Here is a 19,465-nt window from a genome sequence, read left to right on the forward strand (position 1 = left end):
TGTAAACAAAGACAGTTTGTCAAGTAATTTTCAAAGACCACAATTGATTGTTTCAGAATTTCTAACAAAAGATATTTAACTTTTCTGAAATCTGGCCTAAGTGTAGGCATTTGCAAACTGCAAACAAGACTCGTCTTATCTACAAAAAGTAGCCCGATCCATACTGTTGTAGTAATATTTGTTACTACTATCCAGCAACATGATAATCAAGAATCATTCAAATTACATAATTTCATGTTATATTGTCATGAAACTCAAATCCGATTATCCGATGTATTCCTTAACCCTAGTTCAATACCACTTGTTCAGTTATGTTTCCACTTCCTAAAACCTTGGGGAGAGAACCTTGATAGAAACTCCATAGTAACTTCTCAGTACAAACTGGTATCAAGTAATGCCTTTTTATGTGTGGTAAAATGAAAGAAGAGTTCATAGAAGTTTCCAGTTACACACACACACAAAATGTGTTACCACTTGATTATAGTAGAATAATTATTATTCCAAGAATCATTTTTACAATTTTATCATGTTTCACTATACTTTAAAAACAAAACTTTTAATTTTGAAGAACCATTTTGCTTATTAGATTCTTATTATAGGGGGAAAAAAATCCTATTGTAGAGTGTTAGGCTCTATTTTCAAAAGAGCCGAGTTTTGGTGACTGAAGAAAAAAAACTATTGTATATTTATCTACTACTAACATACTGCTTTTAACAATGAGAAAGCTGCTGCTTTTAAAATTTTATTTAGGTTCAACTTGTTATAATTTGTTTGTCTGGGATGTAATAGTTTCTGTGCGTGGAGTTCTAGCAAAAAATCATGATATGATGTGGAAGCAAATCCATTCTACAATTTAAGTTGACTAAGAAATGCTTTTCTACATTTGTTTTAAGATTCATTTCAATTGGGAGGTGTGGTAAATGATACTTGTTTGCTCATGATAGACAGTAGATTGGCAGAGGATTTTTGTTTTCCTTTTAAATTTTCCTAAAAGTGAGAAATCAAAAGTCTTTCAATATAATAATCAGATTTTAAACTGTTTTTTAAAGCAAAAATAAGGAAGTTTTACTTTCTTCACCTAAATGAACCAAATCATGTTCCCATTTTTATTATCCAAGAAGACCGTGTCTGGTCAGAATATAATTTTGCCTTACATTTGGGTACCAAATATTGAGACTGAAACCTATCAATTTTCACCGAGTTGAGCAAGAGACATCAGCACCTGGGAGATCTGGGGGTTGTCGGCAATCTCGGCAGACAAACACCGAAAAGGTGCCAATATCTTCACATATGTCTTAGGTTTAAGTAGTTGCTTTGCTAACATACAATGATTCAGTTGACTACAACATAATTTTTTTTTATTTTGAAATTTTAATTTAAACAGAAGGTAATCCAAATAATTTAATATAGTTGTGTAGCTGCATGTCTAATAAGAATATTTATCAAAAGAAAATGGGTTTAGGGCTGTGATTTTGTAATATTGCTGCTGTATGTGTTTCTCTGTAGTGGTCACACTAGTGTACATTCTTACGATGACATCTGCAACAGCTATGCTCCATCTACTATGCTAAACTGCTCACAACTGGTGCTTTTGAATTTATTGGCTATTGTATGTGGCATTATCTGTAGGGAGAACTCCAGTGTTTCCTTCATATGCAGCACCACCATCACAAGGAAAATGAAATATAATGGTATTTTATAAATGCAGCTTAAAAAGGAATGTATTTTTTTACATGGGACAAAAACCTTCCTTGATTTTGGTTCTTCTGTCATAAAAGAGTAGTATTACATCCTAGACTCCTTGTTTTCCATAGTGAGCTCTTCAATGTTCTTATGTAAAATTATGCCCATTATTTTTTTCAGTCATTTTCTAATATATTCAGTCATAATGACTGAAGGGGGAAATTTTCTTAAAATTTCCCTTTATCTTTTTGCCAAAATTTAGCAACACTGAAGTTTCTTTAACTTTCCAAAAAAATGTTGCTGATGCCTGAAAAAAGCTTTCTCAAAGTCACAATATGCAACTTCTTGATGCATAATAAGCAAGCTGATGGAGAAGAAAATATATCTGTTTATGGTAGGTTAAAGGGACACACCTACTGTAAGTCTAGCAATAAATGATAAAGTTATGGCAGTGAGATGGTTGTATCTTTGCACTGTTTCCAGCATTTAGATTCTCAAAGCATGCTATAATGATGTATGCACACCCCACTGAATATGCTTTGCCTTGAGTTTGGTGAAAATGCAGAAATTCCCAGGAATTTCAGCCAACTCTGCAAAATGCATTAAAATCAATGGGGAAGGAGAATCTGAACTAGTTTTGCATGGATTATAATTGTGCAGTGGTCTTTTAAGTGTCCCTAAGGGCTAAGCAAGGATCTGCCAACTACGCTACTTGCTAATGCTACCTACCCACTGTGCCTCCCAAAGACAAAATTATTCACCAGAGTCCACAATACTCAGTCATTCATCTCTCTCTCTCTCTGTGTCTTCAGAGCTCCTATCACTACAATTAACTGCAAGGGATTAGTGTTACATACTCACGGTGGGAATGGGTGGTTGGGTCTGTATAAGTTAACGCCTGATCTGCATTATATAACGAGATGCGTAACACACTTAATCCATCAGTGTAGACACACCTTACAATAAATCAATGCAGAAGAGCTGAACAGCAAAGCATTTTTATAATATTCTCATTATGGCCAGCTAAAGTAGCTTCTTCTTTCATAGAAACACATGCAGGATGCAAAGTCTGCTGGGATATTGATCGGGTAGTGACTTCACACCTGCGTGTATGTACCACAAATTTACATTTATGCACTAAGTATGGACAGCACCATAAAATGTGAGGTGGAGTACACTTAAAACACACTCATGAAAGTTCTGTGCTTGCGTGAAGCGAGTGGGAATAATAATAATAACTTAAATATAGCACCTTATCATACATTTACATGCAACTCAAGGTGCTTTCCACTTCAATCAACCAAAATAAAAATTGAACACGTTTACTTAGATTATCATTAATTAATACTATGATAATTTCTAATAAATGTAAGTATACCAAAAACAAAATCAACCAGGTATTTTTAAACAAACGTTAACCACTAAAGTGCAAAACAAATCTTCTTTTTTATCAGAAAAAGGTTTTATAATTACCCGTAATATATTTGTACATTTATACATTAAGGTTGACAATAAATCAACCAGATCTAATTCATATATATATATATATATATATATATATATATATATATATATATATATATATATATATATATATATATATATATATATATATATATATATATATATATATATATATATATATATATATTTATTTATTATATATATATATATATATATATATATATATATATATAAAATAGTTAATGAAAAGCAAGCAGAACAGTCCATAGCAGTTTCAGTTGATTTAGGATATAAATTAAGTTCTTGATCCTGAATGTGAAGGCTTCACAAGTTGACATGGAGAAGAGGAAAACAAAAAACTCCTACTATGGCTATAGGAGAAAAGTAAACCTCTGAAGGGCTACGGTCGGAAGACAGCAACAAGCAAATCAAATAGCAGGTCTGATGGTAATCAGTTTCTACATCATTAAAGTTAGAATGACCTTGGCCAGCTGGTTGCCCACCCTCCACTGGGCACAGTTGATACAGTTGTCAATAAAGGTTTCCAACTCCTCCTTATTTTCCCCAGTACCCCAGGTGACTGCAGAATAGAGTGATTTAAGCAGATGGGAGACTAAAAACATTAAAATAATAATAAAAAAAAATTAAAAAGCAATGAATTAATTCTGGGTACTTATTGTCACATCAAAGAGCTAAACATCAAATTCACACTTTAGATAGAAGAAGGAAGTCATGGTAATAGTATTAATATGAAATCTGAAATTAAGGTCTGAGTCAATAATAACACCTAAATTCTTGACCTCTGGTTTGATTCGCAGGGCCAGATGATTCATTCTGTTTCTAAGATTCTCACTTTGTTTATTGCTGCCAATAACTAGCAATTCTGTCTTTTCCTTGTTTAGTTTAAGGAAATTCATATTCATACATTCTGTTATAGTAGTAAGACAGTGGATTAAAGGATTTAGAGCCCCTGGGTTATCAGGCGTAATGGATAAATAGAGCTGTGTGTCATCAGCATAGCTGTTGTAATTTACATTTTACTTTGAAAATATCTGGCCTAACGGAAGCATGTAGAGTGAAAATAATAATGGTCCTAAAATTGATCCCCGCAGTACAGCATATAAAATATTGTGTACATTTTGATGTAGAATTACCATAACTGACACCTTCCAGTTATATATGATTTAAACCAGCTTAAGGCAGCACCTGAAAGCCCTACCCACTGGTTTATAAGAATATCATGATCTATAGTAATGAATGCTGCGCTCAAGTCTTTTTTTTTTTTTTTTTGGCTCTTTATTTCACCCTATACAATTTCTTATATTAGGAATTTGTTAATTTTCATATACACCCTGGGGTTAGAGCACAGGGTCAGCCATTGTACAGCACCCCTGGAGCAAGTACAGGTTAAGGGTCTTGCTCAAGGGCCAAGCAGAGTAGGATCTCTTTTGGCAGTAATGGGGATTCGAACTCGCAACCTTTCAGATACCAACTCAAATCCTTAGCCTCAGAGCCACCACTCCACCCCAAAGTCTAACAGAACATGTACAGATATTTTATTTGTATCTGTATTAATTCAAAGATCATTTACTAATTTCACTGAACTGTTTCAGTACTATGATTTGATAGAAAACCTGCCTGATACTTATCAAGAATAAAATTTTTATTCAAATATTCACTTAACTGCTGAAAAATGACTTTTTCTAGAATTGCACTGAGAAAAGGCAAATAGGAGATTAAACTATAATTAATCTAAAATAGAATAATAAAGGCTTTTATTCTTGAGCAGAGGCTTAATTACAGCAGGTTTGAAAGTATCTGAGAAAATGCCAGAATCTAATGAACAATTTACTATTTCAAGAATGTTGTTGATAAGTAGATCAGAAACTTCTTTAAAGAAGTTTTTTAGGAATGGTGTCTAATACACAAGTGGACTGTTTTAACTGAGTGATCTCTGAAGTTCAGATAAACTAATTTTAGTGAAGCACCTTAGTTCACAATGCTGAGCTTGTTGAAACTCAACAAAATTTATTTGAAGTTGGTTTTATAGTAAGTTGTGACGGTGCGGATTGGCTCCTGGCTTTCTCTTGAACCCGACACTGTCAGTACTGTAACTGAGATGAGCTTGGCAGATTAGGGCAAACGCAAATGAAGCAAGGGGATCGTGAAAAGTGCAGTGCTCAAAAAAAAAATGTTTAATAAATAATCCATAAAGAGTGTTCATGTGGAGGGTAAAATGATCAAATAAATAAATCCATTAAAATAAGGTTAAAATAAACTGGCAGGAAACTGTCTTTGCTAAGAAGCCCAGTGCCGCCTTTCTCACTCGCTGCTCCCCTGCTTATCCCTTACGGGTCTTGCTGCAGCAAAGTCACCCTACTGAGAAACACAGGTGATCTTCCATGTGTCCAGGTACAGGTCCCTGCCGTCCCATAACTATGGTAAGGCTTCCTTTCCAGACCTATGCTTGGGACCCCAACGGCCATGGCGCTCACGTTGGAGCTTTCCTTCCAAGCCTTCTGTACCCCTGCTGCCTTCCTGGTCTTCTATGGTGAGTCACTCCTTTTAGCGCACATCGCTCAGCCAAAGCAATAACTCCTTCATACCCTGGGTGTCAGCTTCTCGCTCCGCTTAAGGAGCTTTCCTTCCCAGCTGCCTGCCTTCTCTCCCTTCTCCCTCCCTCCTTTCCCTTAAGCCTGCTCATGCCGGCTCCTTCCATGTCCTGCCCTCTCTATCTCTTTCTTCTTTTAACCTCCATCGTTTCACGGGTCTTTTTCTTTCTTGATTCTCCCGTGTCTCACACTCATGCTTTCCTTTTAAAACGGGGACATGGCACAGCTGTAGCAATCAGCAGCTCCCGGTGGCAATTAGGGTCTCGGGCGATCCTACGCCTGTGCACTAAGTGTAGGGCTGCCCTCGCTCACATCACGCACGGGAACCGTTCTCACCATGCTACCACACCCCCAAGACGAAGATGTGAATGTGGCAGTTATTTATTTAAAACACCAAATAACCGCAAACCTCACTTTACCGCATAAGTCTAATATTCCTTTTCTTTAAAATATACTGCAAAATCTTCACTTTTAGCCTCTGATGCTTTCAGTGCTATTGGAGCTGGGTTTAAAAAGTGAAAATAAGTTGAAAATAAGACTTTTGGATTTCTTAATTAATAATTTAGAGGAGCAAGATGTTCTCTCCAGATGAACTGCTGAGTTATATTTAGCTATATGAGCCTTTAGGATTTCATAATGAACCATTAGTTTAGTCTTTCTCCATTGACGTTCTGCCCTGCGGCATTCCCTTTTAAGTTTGCAGACTGTCTCTGTTTTCCAGAGTACTACAACCGTAGATGTCTTCTTAACATGTTTTTCAGGTGCTACCAGGTCTACCGTGACCCATATCTTCGCATTGAAATGCTCAACCACATTATTTACATTACATTACATTAGAAAAGTCAGTGAATTCGGGCAGACTATTTATTATATTAGAAGTTTGACAGCAGCTGTGGTGTTTAAATAATGTCGCTTAACAGTACGCTCCTCTCTTCTAGTAACAGATAGTACTACTGTATAAAGAATAAAGTAATGATCAGGGATACTAATGTCCAGGATCTGTGTTACGTTAATATTAAGTTCCTTTGATATGACTAAATCCAGCGTATGGCCCCCTTTTATGTGTTGACTGGATGACATGCTGATTAAGATCAAACAGGATCAGAAGGTTCATAAATTCTCTAACCTTTGCGTCAACCAGATCTTCTATATGAAGATTAAAATCACCCAGTATTACAAACCTAACATAATAAATTTGAAATTTATCAATAAAGGATGCGTGTTATTTCGGCGGACAACAAATGGTAAGTAGTAGAGTGTGAAAAACTCCTTGAATAACTTACCAAGATTGATAACATTACAATTTAACTGACTAAAAAAATATTTGTGAGGTCGATGCCTTTCTTCCCTTGGCAAACAATATGAAAGAATTTATAACCTGGAAGAGCAGCTTCTAAAAGGACACTAGCACCATCTACATTTAGGCATGTTTCACAAAGAACTAAACAATCTATTTTCCTCTCTGTGATAAAGACATTTACGTAAAATGTTTTACTAGTTAAAGCTCTAATATTAAATAAGGCCATATTAAGGGTTGTGTGGGCACACAGCTTTACAGAAGCCTTGGGTTGACTAGAGATACGTTTTTAAATTGTTTGTATTTATGCCAGGCCAACAGTACTTTCTAACAGATCTAGGTTTCTTTATGACAGGCTTAATGCAATGTATTTTTTAGATAAATCCCCTATATATTCATTGTATTTTAATCCATTTTCATGTCTATCATTAAACATATTATTCGATAGTTGGGAGCATTATACTATCTTATATTTTCGAAGAGAACTCAAGCTCCGAGTCTACTGGGGTGTAGGCTAACCATGGTCTCTTCCAGAAGAGATCCCAGGTATCTGCAAAGCTGAAGCGGTTCTCTTCACAGAAAGTCTTTAGCCAGTTGTTCAGGGAGTAAAGTCTGCTTAACGCTTCGTCTGATCTTCTTATTATTGGAAGTCCTGAGATAACGATCCTCGCAGCTGGAGTCCTGTCCTTGATGGCATGAACAAGGGTGATGAGAAGTCCTGCTTTAGTATCTCTGACTTACGGTGATTTATTTCCATCCACCTGAAGAATGACAAATTGTCTGTATTTGTACTTCTCAAATATTGGTGGTGCTTTTCATTTGATGTCAAAGACATGGCCTCTAGAGCAGTAGGAAACAAAAGTCTTGTGGTCAGATGATGTAAAGTTTTAATTTCGAAAAATTGTATCTCAAGTAAAACATCCTTATGAGGTGTAGGCAAGTCGGTGGAACAAAGAGGTCCAAAGTGGTTGAAGGTCTTCAGTGGAGCAGGGGTGGTGTGTTGCAGAGTCGATGATGCTAAGATTTCTGGAATACTTTCAAGGGAGTCTTCTTGTAGTCCTGGTAGTTGGGCCTTCTGTTTCTGCAGAGTGAATTGGCTTGCGAGGAGATGTCGATTCTGTGTATTTAGGATCCTGAGCTCTTCGTTGATAGATAGATACGGATACGCTAAGATTGTGATCTGTCATTTTGGTCTTGGCTTCAAACCTGAAAGACAGAGAAAAAAAGACAAAGAAAGACAATTAGCAAATAAAACAATATTCATATAAGCAATATTCAATACAAATAGTTCAAATAATGATTTATAACACTATGTGCTAAAAGAAAAGAAACACTAAGACACAATTCGGGAGAGGATGTAAGCACAGAGCCTAGCTCTGATTCTCTGCTGAATGGCAGTAGGCTAGCCAAGGGAAGGTAGTGCAGATCAAATAGTAGCATCCGCATCCAAGATGGCAGCTCTGTGATGTCATGATGGCCTCACCAAGCATCATGAGACGCTGGGAGAAAAAATCCATCCAAGAAAGCCACACAGTGAATTTTGGTGATCAACACCAAGTAAACATGCTATCTCTTGAAGGAAATTTATATTAAAATATTTGAAAGTAAAGGACCATTTTAAATATGTTATCATTAATTGAAGCTGGAAATCCAAAATGCCTGTTGTTAATATCCTTCCCACAATGAATTTTAAACTTTACTGAACTCATAAAAACCTTGTATGATGAGCATTTTATAAAAAGTCAGTAACAAACCACTTAACAGTTGATTACAAAGAAATGATTAGATCTCAATTATAATTTACCTAGTTACAAATAATGTAAACATGGGCAAATCTCATAATAAGCCCAAACTTCACACATACTAACACATAACTAAAAGACTGCTCCAATTAACTGAACTTATCACAGTTTGTTTTGTTTGTATACAATATACAGTATAAGTAAGTGGCCTGAAGGGGACAACGTCTTTATTTTGTGGTGCAGATATATTTTTAAAAGTCGCATGTAATAACTGAAAAATTACACTTTATCCTAATCTTATAAATTGCCTTGAATAAAGGTGTCTGCCAAACAAAATAATAAATGACATTCTCAAAGTTTGGTGACCATTTTCATAACTACTTGGATATGTAGTAAACATGCACATACAGTATATCGACTATTAACATGACCAAGTAGATATGACTTATTGTTGCTTCATAACATTAATGGTGCCACCTTCTGTGCTGCTGAGGACAAGGACCAGATCCATAGGCTGATCAGAAAAGTCTTGCAGGTCACACCTAGTAATTTATTTGAAAAAAGAAAAAGAACAGTTTTAGTTTTTTAATGTGTTATTGGTTATTTTGATTGACCTGCATGGTTTTATGTATAGTGTGTTCCATCTATTATTGTTTGCAATTGCCTGCTCTTCAACCAGAAATTAAGAGTGCTAATATGCATTTTTCTGGATTTTTGTCATTCGCATCTGTAGTCTGCTTTATCAAATGCTGGAAAAGGTATAGGCTGCCGTTCAATACTAGCAACAGTACCATTAATTTAAATAATATGCCCACGAATATGGGAATCTTATTTATTTTGCTTCCTTTGCAGCATCTTGTTTCAGTGACAATTAAATGAGCAGAGCAAAAGAAAAGAGGTTTACATCAAAATATCAGTGTTTTGCTAGCAACTGTAGCTCTGTGTCAGTAGCATTTTATCAGACTTTAGAAGTAATGTTCACAGCAGCTGACATTGCAGGCTTCTCATTCCACTACTGACAATATTTCTGCCCTTGCCACTTTAACAGGTTAGTGCAGGAAGTTGTGATCCTTTTGCCGGTGTCCACGTGCATATGATTCTTTGGAAAACCATCCTCTGTCATTAATTAGACATTAACTAAAGCAGATGAAATGAAAAGTTAATTTAAAATTAGGTAAACAATAGTGTATTTTTCCAGTTACTGATTTGATTTTTTTTTTCTTTGACTGCCTTTATTTTTCTCCTTTTTTTAATATAAAGTATGTAGAGTTTAATATTGCATCATCATGTCTTTTATTCAATGTCATTGACTTCCCAGGGCACACCAACAAAGAAACTAAAATTGATCCATGGGATCAACTAATCAAACTTAGACTATTCCCATAAAAACTCAAAGAATCTTTTCTAAAGCCGCACATGGAAACCCATGGGTTTTTGACTGAAACTGCTGGCTTATATCTTTGTATCATTTTTGGGACGTTCGGTGATGGGATCTCCTGTTTAGCATGGAGAGCCACCACCTGCAGATGATGAGTAATATGTTAGTTGCATGCAAATTAAATGTCTGAAGGGCAAATATATTTTCTTTGTAACTTTTTCCTTTCACTGTAATCAACTAATATAGTGTTGTGCTATGGTAATATTTCTAGACGGTAAAGAGAAAAAGTTCCAGTTTAACAGTGATTCACCTCGTCTATTGTGATACAGCTCATTTTAGGGAACAGTTATATATTGCTATATAACAATGCATGAATAATCAATAATTGTCCATTTGAAATTGTGCTCTTTTTAAAAATAATGAGTAGTCTGTGTAAGAGTCCATTTCCTGTCTGAAAAGTTTGTAAGTTTAATATGTTTAATGACTCTGTCTGCACATCTGTTAGCAACAAAACATGTCTCACCAAAATCCTTAACAGAAAATGAATTCTTTGTATTTAATGTGTATATTCTAGCCCTGCTGATTCAGCAGTGGAAACTCGTTTTCCTATTTGAAGTTTATCATTAGTTAGCAGTCTGGCTGGTTGCTGTTCTTTGGCAACCAGCCACTGTTTCAGTACATTATAGTCATTACGCAATGTTTTGCCTTGGGAGGGTACTGTAGGTTTTCATGAAGGTAGTGCAAAGGTACCTTGTTGTTCCTGATCTACATTTGTGAAATTCATACCTGTTGTTTTTTTGTTTTTTTTTCTCACCTCCTAGTTACAGAGTGGTAGTGGAGGGAGAACGAGGCAATCGACCACACATCTACTGTCTTGAGCAGCTCCTACAAGAAGCGGTATGAACAACTTCACTACTGGCTTGTGTAAGCCATCAGATTTAGGCAGAAAGAAATGCACAGATTCCAAGCTTTAAAATTTAAAGTGAAAGAATCATCCCAGAATTTCTTGTACTCTATATCCAGACTGGTATAACAAATATATGTGTAATTCTAAATTTAAACCAGATTTTTTAATGGTTTCATGATAATGGATGGATAATATTGACAAGAGAGCAAGTGAAATTGTGTTATTGGGGAAAGAGAATATTATTTGCAATGCTAAAGCAGTCACAAAAATGAACGAAAGTGTTACTACAAATAATCATTTAATAGACCGTGACGAATAAAGTCATGAATGGATTACGTAAATTCTTAGCATTGCAAATTCAACTTGCCTGAAGTTTCTAGTTTATTAATCATGTAGTTGCTAGTTGCATAAACATATCTCTACACAAACATTTTGGATATCCACTAAGAAACATTTTATGAAAGAGTTGTTTAAAAAATAAGTCATAGAATGATTGGTTTTTGAGAGAAGCAGTTTGCTGAAACATTAACAATAAACTGTCACATGCTTTTGGAATTTAGTACTCGGGACATGTAAAATACAAGAGACAGAATATTCAGCTGTCAGAATAAAGCCAAGCTGAGTACACACTGGCTCAAACATTGAACAGAGCAGATGAAACAAAGCAACCAAATTGAAAAATGTTTATAATAGGAGATTTTAAGAATTTGTTGAGTGTGACTTTTGAGGGGTACAGAGTGATAAGGGGGTCTAAGGCTTATTGTGCTAAGTTCTGGATGAGAAAGACTGGAATAGTAGTCCCCAGTCCTATCCTAGACAGTGCATTTGTCACAAGTTTCTGATCTTTCCATTTTCTAATTATAAACCCATTTCTGATATAAGTTAACAGATTATTTAAGAGTAGTTCTTTAGCCCAGTTTCTTGATTCTGTGAAATTAATAATGTGGGGGATGTACTTTCTTTTTCTTTCTGTCTGTCTTGCTTTCTTTTAAAGATCATTTGCTGTTTTATTTCCTAAACCAACTGAAAAAGTAAGGATGAAGTGAAAATAGCTGACTAGCCAGCATCATGAGAACCAACTGTCCATCTGTGTTCATTATAAAATCACTTTAAAAATTAAAAACCTGAGAAAGAGATGCAGTTTAAATATACATTTTGCAATAGTATCATTTTAAAGTGTTCTCAGTATTTAAAGGATTGTTATTTTTTATTATTTCTTTCCTGGGTGATATTTCTGTCATCACATTTGAAAACAGTGCCAACTAGATAATTAAAGAACTTTGTTCATTAATAGGAAGAAGTGGCTTCTATTTAAAGGTGTTTTAAACAAAAAATATGCACCCATTCTGGTCCTTCAGGAGTAGGATTTGTGACCTCTGGTCTAGACTGAAGTCTGTGAATGTGATGAATAGGTGCATTCTGGAGGCTGGGATTTGTTTCATTATAATGAGGCAGGAAATGTTAACTTTATGAGGCTTTAAATCCTAGGAATGGGTTGTATAGAAAAGAGAAGGCATTGCAAGCCGATTGCTGTTGTTTTGTATGCTCGTTGTCAAACAAGCAAAGAACACTTTTAGAACACATCCTCGGGTCATATGAATTAAAATATATACATTGTTTATGTCCAGTTGCACTGATTAAGATCCATTTACAAAGCTAGACTAACTAGAAAGATCTGTAATAATCTAGCACTGTTTATGAACTTCTGCTTGCTTTTTATTCTGAATTGTTCAGTTGTTAAGCATGCTTCTGTATCAGTTCTTAATCCACTCACTGAAACAAGCAGCTGTGTCTTGCTTTGTAAAGTATGACCAAAACATTTTCAGATTTTCCCCAAAAGTGTACTGGCAGTTTGTAGAAACAGCATTTTTCTGGATTTTGATTGCAGCCTTAATCCCTCACCTCCAACCTACTCTTTCAACATGCAATATTAATAAGTAGTACAGTTTAAACTATCCTGTATGTCACATTTATGTCGTCATGCCCAACAGCTTTGTTCCCTCTAGAATTTTGGGGCAGTAATCTTGCAATCCACTTGTGGCTGTTTTCTTTATGGGTGATGTGGGTGTATGTGTTTCTTTATACGTGTGTTTGTATGTGTGCTGTGTGTGTGTGTGTATGTTTATCTCAACTACTTCACAGTATATTAAAGGTTTTATTGATTCAGCTGTCTGAAGAGTTTTTATTTATTTATTTTTATTTAAAAACAGATTATTGATGTTAAACCCCCTTCTGTGAGATATCTACCAGAAGGGACAAGAATTGCTGCCTATTGGAGCCAGCAGTACCGCTGCCTTTACCCTGGAACTGTAGTGCGAGGTACATGATAACTGCTTTTTGCACACTTACATTTCCTGCTTTCTTATTTTTATTTATTTCTATCTGCACAAAAAAATTGTTATTTGAGGTTCTCTATACTTCACAATCAAATCTGGATAGTTTATTACAAATATTGATTAACCATTAGTATGTTAGCATCATTTGTGTATTATACTACTATTTCAGTGTTGATTGGGCACTAGCCCACCCTCTTGTCAGAGCCCTCACTGAAATATGGCAGTCTGGCTTTTGGAGGAGGAAAATATTTAATAAGAACGTAACTCATTTTGGACTTTTGAACTAGTGAATACTGACTGCCTTGACCTTTTCAAACTGAAGTTCCTTCAAAGCCACAGAGTTGTAACTGTTCACCTAATTGCTGCTTATTTTTAATTTTAATATAGGGAATCCTGATGTAGATGAGGAGGATGATTTGATAACTGTGGAGTTTGATGATGGAGACACAGGACGAATTCCTCTATCTCACATAAGACTGCTCCCTCCAGAGTACAAAATACAGTGTAAGCCTTTTAATAAATCTGGCATAAGGAATGTGGTTTAAAAATAATCCTTTGAATTCTTTCCTCATAATAACCTAAAAAGCCATTCAGATTAGCATCTGTTATCCTTTTCAGTGTTTTTTTGTATAGCCTGAACAATGGTGTGGTTTGGTTTTCTTTTGTTTCAATTTCAGACTAATTCTGCCTTTCCCTGGGTTTCAGTGGACTGACCCTATATAAACAACAGCAATTTTTTGATGAGTGTCTCAGTTCTGATGAGACACTCCTCATTTGCTTTCAATGCCAATTCACTATTACTAGATACATTAAAGGTGTTTCTTACCTAGTAGACTTTACGATGGAGGCATCCCAGCTTGTAATTTAGATTTAGGATCTGAATAGGTGACTGCCAAAGCATTACATTACCCTCTTTACCTTTATCTGCCTGTTAAATTTACTCAATCAAACAGTGGTACTCCATACCAGTGGTATTTCTTACATAAAAAATCTGTTGGGGCCACATATTATCTGGGAGAAAAACACTATTTAGAAAGGATAGAGCCATACTGAGAAATAGTGTAGAGTTTGTGTGTAAGTGTGAGATGAGTAAATAAGAGGTAAGAAAGATAAATGATTTAGCGCTCAGATCCACTTGTCTCTTGTGCTCAAATCCATTGTCTCTCTCATAGATTCTGGTCAATGTATAACTGTTTGAGCACATTTAGTCATGTTGACTAATTTTGTACTTTAAAATTTTTCAGTGAGGACATCTGTTTCATTCCAAAGTGTTATCACATGTTAAAAATGCCATTCACTACTTTACAAGATAGTAGGCAGGATTCAAATATACTAACTTACATTGTAATCAAAGCACATAACATGTTAGAAATGGCAATCTCTTATTCTGTTGGTATTACAGAAGATTTTTTTCTTACTATGAGAAGTCTAATTTCATGTTACCATGTTTTAGTTTTCCCAGGTATTTTCCCAGTATGATGGTGTTTAACATTGATGATTCACCACTGCAGATCACTGGCTTTGAAGTTAGGTCCAGAAGTCTGCATATTTTCCCATTGTTTGAGATGTTTTCTCCACACAATCCAAGTCCCCTTGGATAACCTAAAGTCAGCAAAATCATTACAAATGGACCTTAACAGAAATCAGATTGGGGTAGATCTATGGCAGAAAAAGTTTAAAATCAAATACATTATATACTGGAAGTAAACATGATGGATTTGAAACCGCAGTTTTAGGGTGTCCAGAAATTTGAAAGTTTGCCCTGTGAGAAGGACTTTGTGAGTTCATCAGTGAAGCAGTTATGAAGGCTAATAGGATATTCAGTTACATAGAAAGATGTACTGACTTCAAATTAAAGGAAGTTATTCTTAAACAATAATGTACTAGTTATACATCATCTGTAATGATGTATATACAAAATATCTGTCCAACTATAAACTCAAGGTAGGGACCATAATTCAGTAATAAAAAATTTAGCCATTTTTGAAACAATGGATTTGGGAAGATGTTCTGTATTAATTTGACTACACCTTGTGAGAAAGCAATCTTAACAGAACTTTCATGCTGTGAAAACATCTAAAATGTCATTGAATATTTACTGCGTAATTAACACTTCTAAAACAAACATTTTTATGAAAATGTCATAACTTAAAATATTGAAAAACTGTGTGGCATAACTTGCCTTACACTTGAGACAATCCATTTCAGAGCAAAGTGTGTCATATTAGAATTATGCGTAAGGGAATGGTGGCTTTCTGACATGGAAAGTGAGTCCCAGAGCATTTAGCTGATGTCAAAGAAACCACATTTTTGGTGTTTGGACGAATTGTACCATTTCAGAAAAGTGCTGCATTCAGAACACTATAAACAAATTCAATTATCAAGCTTTTAATCCCATATCAATAAATTGGATTAATGAAAACACTATTTTAGGTAATTTTAACTGTACTACATGCTGGCTGTTTTTTAAATCATAAATGACTACGTTTGTCTTAATTACACCTCGTTTCCATGGTCCTGTGAGATTTGTCATCTTTTCTGTCACTACAGTATACGGAAATTGTGGCATATGCTGTTGTATACATTTAAAATGGAACAGGTATATGACTGCTGCATTTATTTAACCTTCAGACTTTTTAATAGATATGGGTTCTGAAATGTATATAGTATGTGAAGCAGGTGTATATTTTAGTATGTTCATTACAGACAACTCTGCTGTGATGTTTTAGTCCTTTGCTTTTATTTTTTTTTTAAATAATGAATAATAAATTCTTTAAAGTTGTTAGATAACAGTCACACTAGGTATTACATGAACAACTGACCACTTTTTGTGCACAACATCCCATTTCAAAAACATTATGTTGGTCCATGAGAAGTTAAGTTATATAACTTATAAAACCATTCAGATGTATAATTAACTGCATATGAATACTTGAATTGTTTGTTCTGAGAAACCTCGTGTTGATTCTCTTCCTTTCTTATAAGTAGGGCAACAGCAGTAATTGCAATGTCCCCCATTTCAATCGTCAAATATCCCTTGTTTTTGAAGATAGTTAAATGTTCTGAGAAAGGGTAGTGTGTTTTAGGTATGTTTTGTGTGTCCAAAGTGCCTATACACATCTCAACATAAAAATTATCATGATAGTGTTATCCCTCTTAGATTCTTTGCAGTCAGCCAATACAGTCTTTGAGTATTCATTTTAAAAGCTGTCATCCACAGTCCATTTACAGTATTTATGAGGTGCATTATTGTTTTGCATGTATCTGACCATAGATACAGCCATGGATAAGGAGATATACAAAATCTACAGATATTGTCAAATGTGGGAAGATGTGCTGCACAAACCTTCTATGTAGAGCTGGTGTATGTCATTTTTATGGCATGACTTAAGATGGTAAACGTTAGGATGTGAATTGAAACTGGAGTACCAGAGTGGACATAGGAAGAATTGCCAAAATTCACACCGTGATCATTATATATATATATATATATATATATATATATATATATATATATATATTATTGTATATTAATAATATATAATATTATATATTATGTATTATTATATATGTATATGTGGTTTTGCTGCTATTGAATGGAGAATTGCTTCCTAATAAAGCCCTACTTCCTTTCCCAAGTAATGTATTATCAAGATGTGATTTAAAGTGTGCAAATATTAAAGGTATCATATGTGTACTTTCAAATTTGAAAAAATGTAATAGAAATTAACTTTATATATTATTTGTATTTATTTAACAGGTGCCGAACCTTCCCCCGCTCTACTAGTGCCCAGTGCTAAGCGGCGCATCAGAAAGACCAGCAAGGATACTGTAGTCAGTAAAGAACCCATCCATCCTGGGTCAGAGCAATCAATGCCAAAAAGCAGGGGTCGTGGAAGAAAACCCAAACCTAAACCTGGTATGATAATACACTACCTTATACTGTAATATCAAGGCGATTCACTTTTTATGATGACACATAGAATTATTTTAATCTAGTCATGCAGTTGATTGTAATTCGTGTTAAATACTTGTTCTGAAAAATAAGTGGCTACAGGTTTGTATCTTGATTCTGGCCTGTTGTTTACCTGTAAGCAAATCTGTTTGTGCTTCTAAACTTTCATAAAGCTGTCTACTATGGATCGGACCCTGCAACCCTATGATGCAATTTTAACCTGATACTTTTTTTGCTTTCAAATATTACGTGTTACATTTTAATTCTACAATATATTCAGTTTTCTTTTTATTTGACTGAAATTAAAGTTATTGATAAAAATGTGTCTGTCAGTTACGTCTAATAAGGAAAACCATCGACTCCACTCATCCTGCATAATTTTTGTTTTCTAATTGGAAAGTAAATTTCACTTGGCAGGGTCCAAACTAAGACTCTGAATAGTCAGTCATGGTACAGAAAAACAAACATTATTATATGCAGCTCTGGATAAGTTTTTTTTTTTAAGTAGATATTTCAACCTGTAATTCATAATGTTTTATATTCAACAATGGATAAATACATAACATGTACAGCTTTACATTCAAAACACTAATATCCCTTAATGTTCTTTCCATAACAGATTATTAAATTGGTATATAAAAGCAAGTGAATTTAATACTGAGCATTTTAGTGCTCAAATACTGATAAAGGTTCCATGTTAATATCCTTGGAGTGCATTCAATATGTCTTTTGTTCTCCTTACATTTTACTTTTTCTTTCTTTCTTTTGCATGTGGAGTCTCCAAATGTGAAAAGTGGTGCCATTGGAAGTGTCTTAACTTCTTTGGTTGCTCTTTAATTACATTAGTTTATATATGTTGAGAATAAAATTCTGTTCTAAATTTAGTATAAATCTGTCTTCCATTGCAGTTGTCAGTTGAAGTTGTAGAGACAGTCACACAGTTTGTAGTGTGCTGGATTACTTGATTTAATATGGCTCTGCTTGCATGATGCATGTTTCATGTAAAGCTTTCTTCAACTTCACATTATAAAAACTAAAATAAACAAAATGCCACAGTTAAATATAGACAGGGCATTTAGTATAAGAATGTCTCCAGTAGTGCTAAACTTTTGTTATGCATCATTTTTTGAAATCCACAATAAAATGCATTCCTTTTATATGTACAAAAATATTGCAATACTATATTCATTTTTTTATCGTCCTCCCTCAACTGTTTACCTTGAAAGGTGCTGTACCTAGTAATATTTCTTTGTAAATCTTATCAGTGGCAAACACAGTATATTTCTCATTTTATTAGTTTTGGTGAAACCAAGGAGCAAAATATGGGGTCCGCAGTTGGGGGTCTTGTAACCCCTAATTATCCATTTGGACACTGCCCAATAAACATTATGGGGGTTCCTGAATAACATGATGGTGTTAGAAGTCACACATTGTGAATTTGCAAGAAAGTATTGTAGGAGTTTACAGATATCTCCTCACAGACCTTGCGGTGTAGATGTCTGCCAGAGGCTTGGCGAGTGTAGATATCTGTGACATACAGGGCCCATGCTAGGCATCATGAAGTACGATGTAGTAAGTTATAGTGCTCATACATATCGTGTGTTTGTGGAGGAAAAGTTAACCAGCGCTACCCATAATATATCAAGGACTTTATTCGTCCTGTCATGTTTCTGTGCAAAATGGAAGATGTATTCTTCCCTCAGAACAAGGCTCACTTACAGTGAGCTTGTGCAAATCAATGGGCTCTAGAGCCTGTTTATCAAGGCACTGGCAATGGTGTTCATCACCCAGTTGCACCACCAGCCTGAAAGGGCATGGAACGACCTTCTACATGATTATTTACATGCCAGAGTGCAGACCTGTAATGAAGCAAATGGAGATTTCTCCTAACATTAAACTGGGTATGCTGTAACACTTTTCATTCTATGTACCAATTCAACCACATTGTATCACCTTGAGTTTGTGTTTGTGCGCTTTACACACTCAGATGATTGTCCTACTTTAGTTTTAGTTCAAAGGTGCAGTGCCTACAGGGTGGTCTTTTGACTTTTCACTAGTATATAAACAAAAGGCAAATTATGTAAATACTTT

At 34.9% G+C, this 19,465-nt stretch overlaps 1 protein-coding gene across 8 annotated transcripts in view; it reads left to right on the forward strand.

The window, feature by feature from the left end:
* Positions 1-19,465, forward strand: part of tnrc18 (trinucleotide repeat containing 18) — a 138,340-nt gene that overhangs the window by 108,727 nt on the left and 10,148 nt on the right. For all 8 annotated transcript variants that reach the window (XM_039776506.1, XM_039776505.1, XM_039776511.1 and 5 more), the window contains 4 exons: positions 10,998-11,073; positions 13,294-13,402; positions 13,807-13,923; positions 17,180-17,338. In XM_039776506.1, the coding sequence (XP_039632440.1) occupies positions 10,998-11,073; positions 13,294-13,402; positions 13,807-13,923; positions 17,180-17,338 (461 nt within the window). The remainder of the gene's footprint in view (positions 1-10,997; positions 11,074-13,293; positions 13,403-13,806; positions 13,924-17,179; positions 17,339-19,465) is intronic.

The sequence above is a fragment of the Polypterus senegalus genome, chromosome 13 (genome assembly GCF_016835505.1).
Source record: "Polypterus senegalus isolate Bchr_013 chromosome 13, ASM1683550v1, whole genome shotgun sequence".
NCBI lineage: Eukaryota > Metazoa > Chordata > Cladistia > Polypteriformes > Polypteridae > Polypterus > Polypterus senegalus.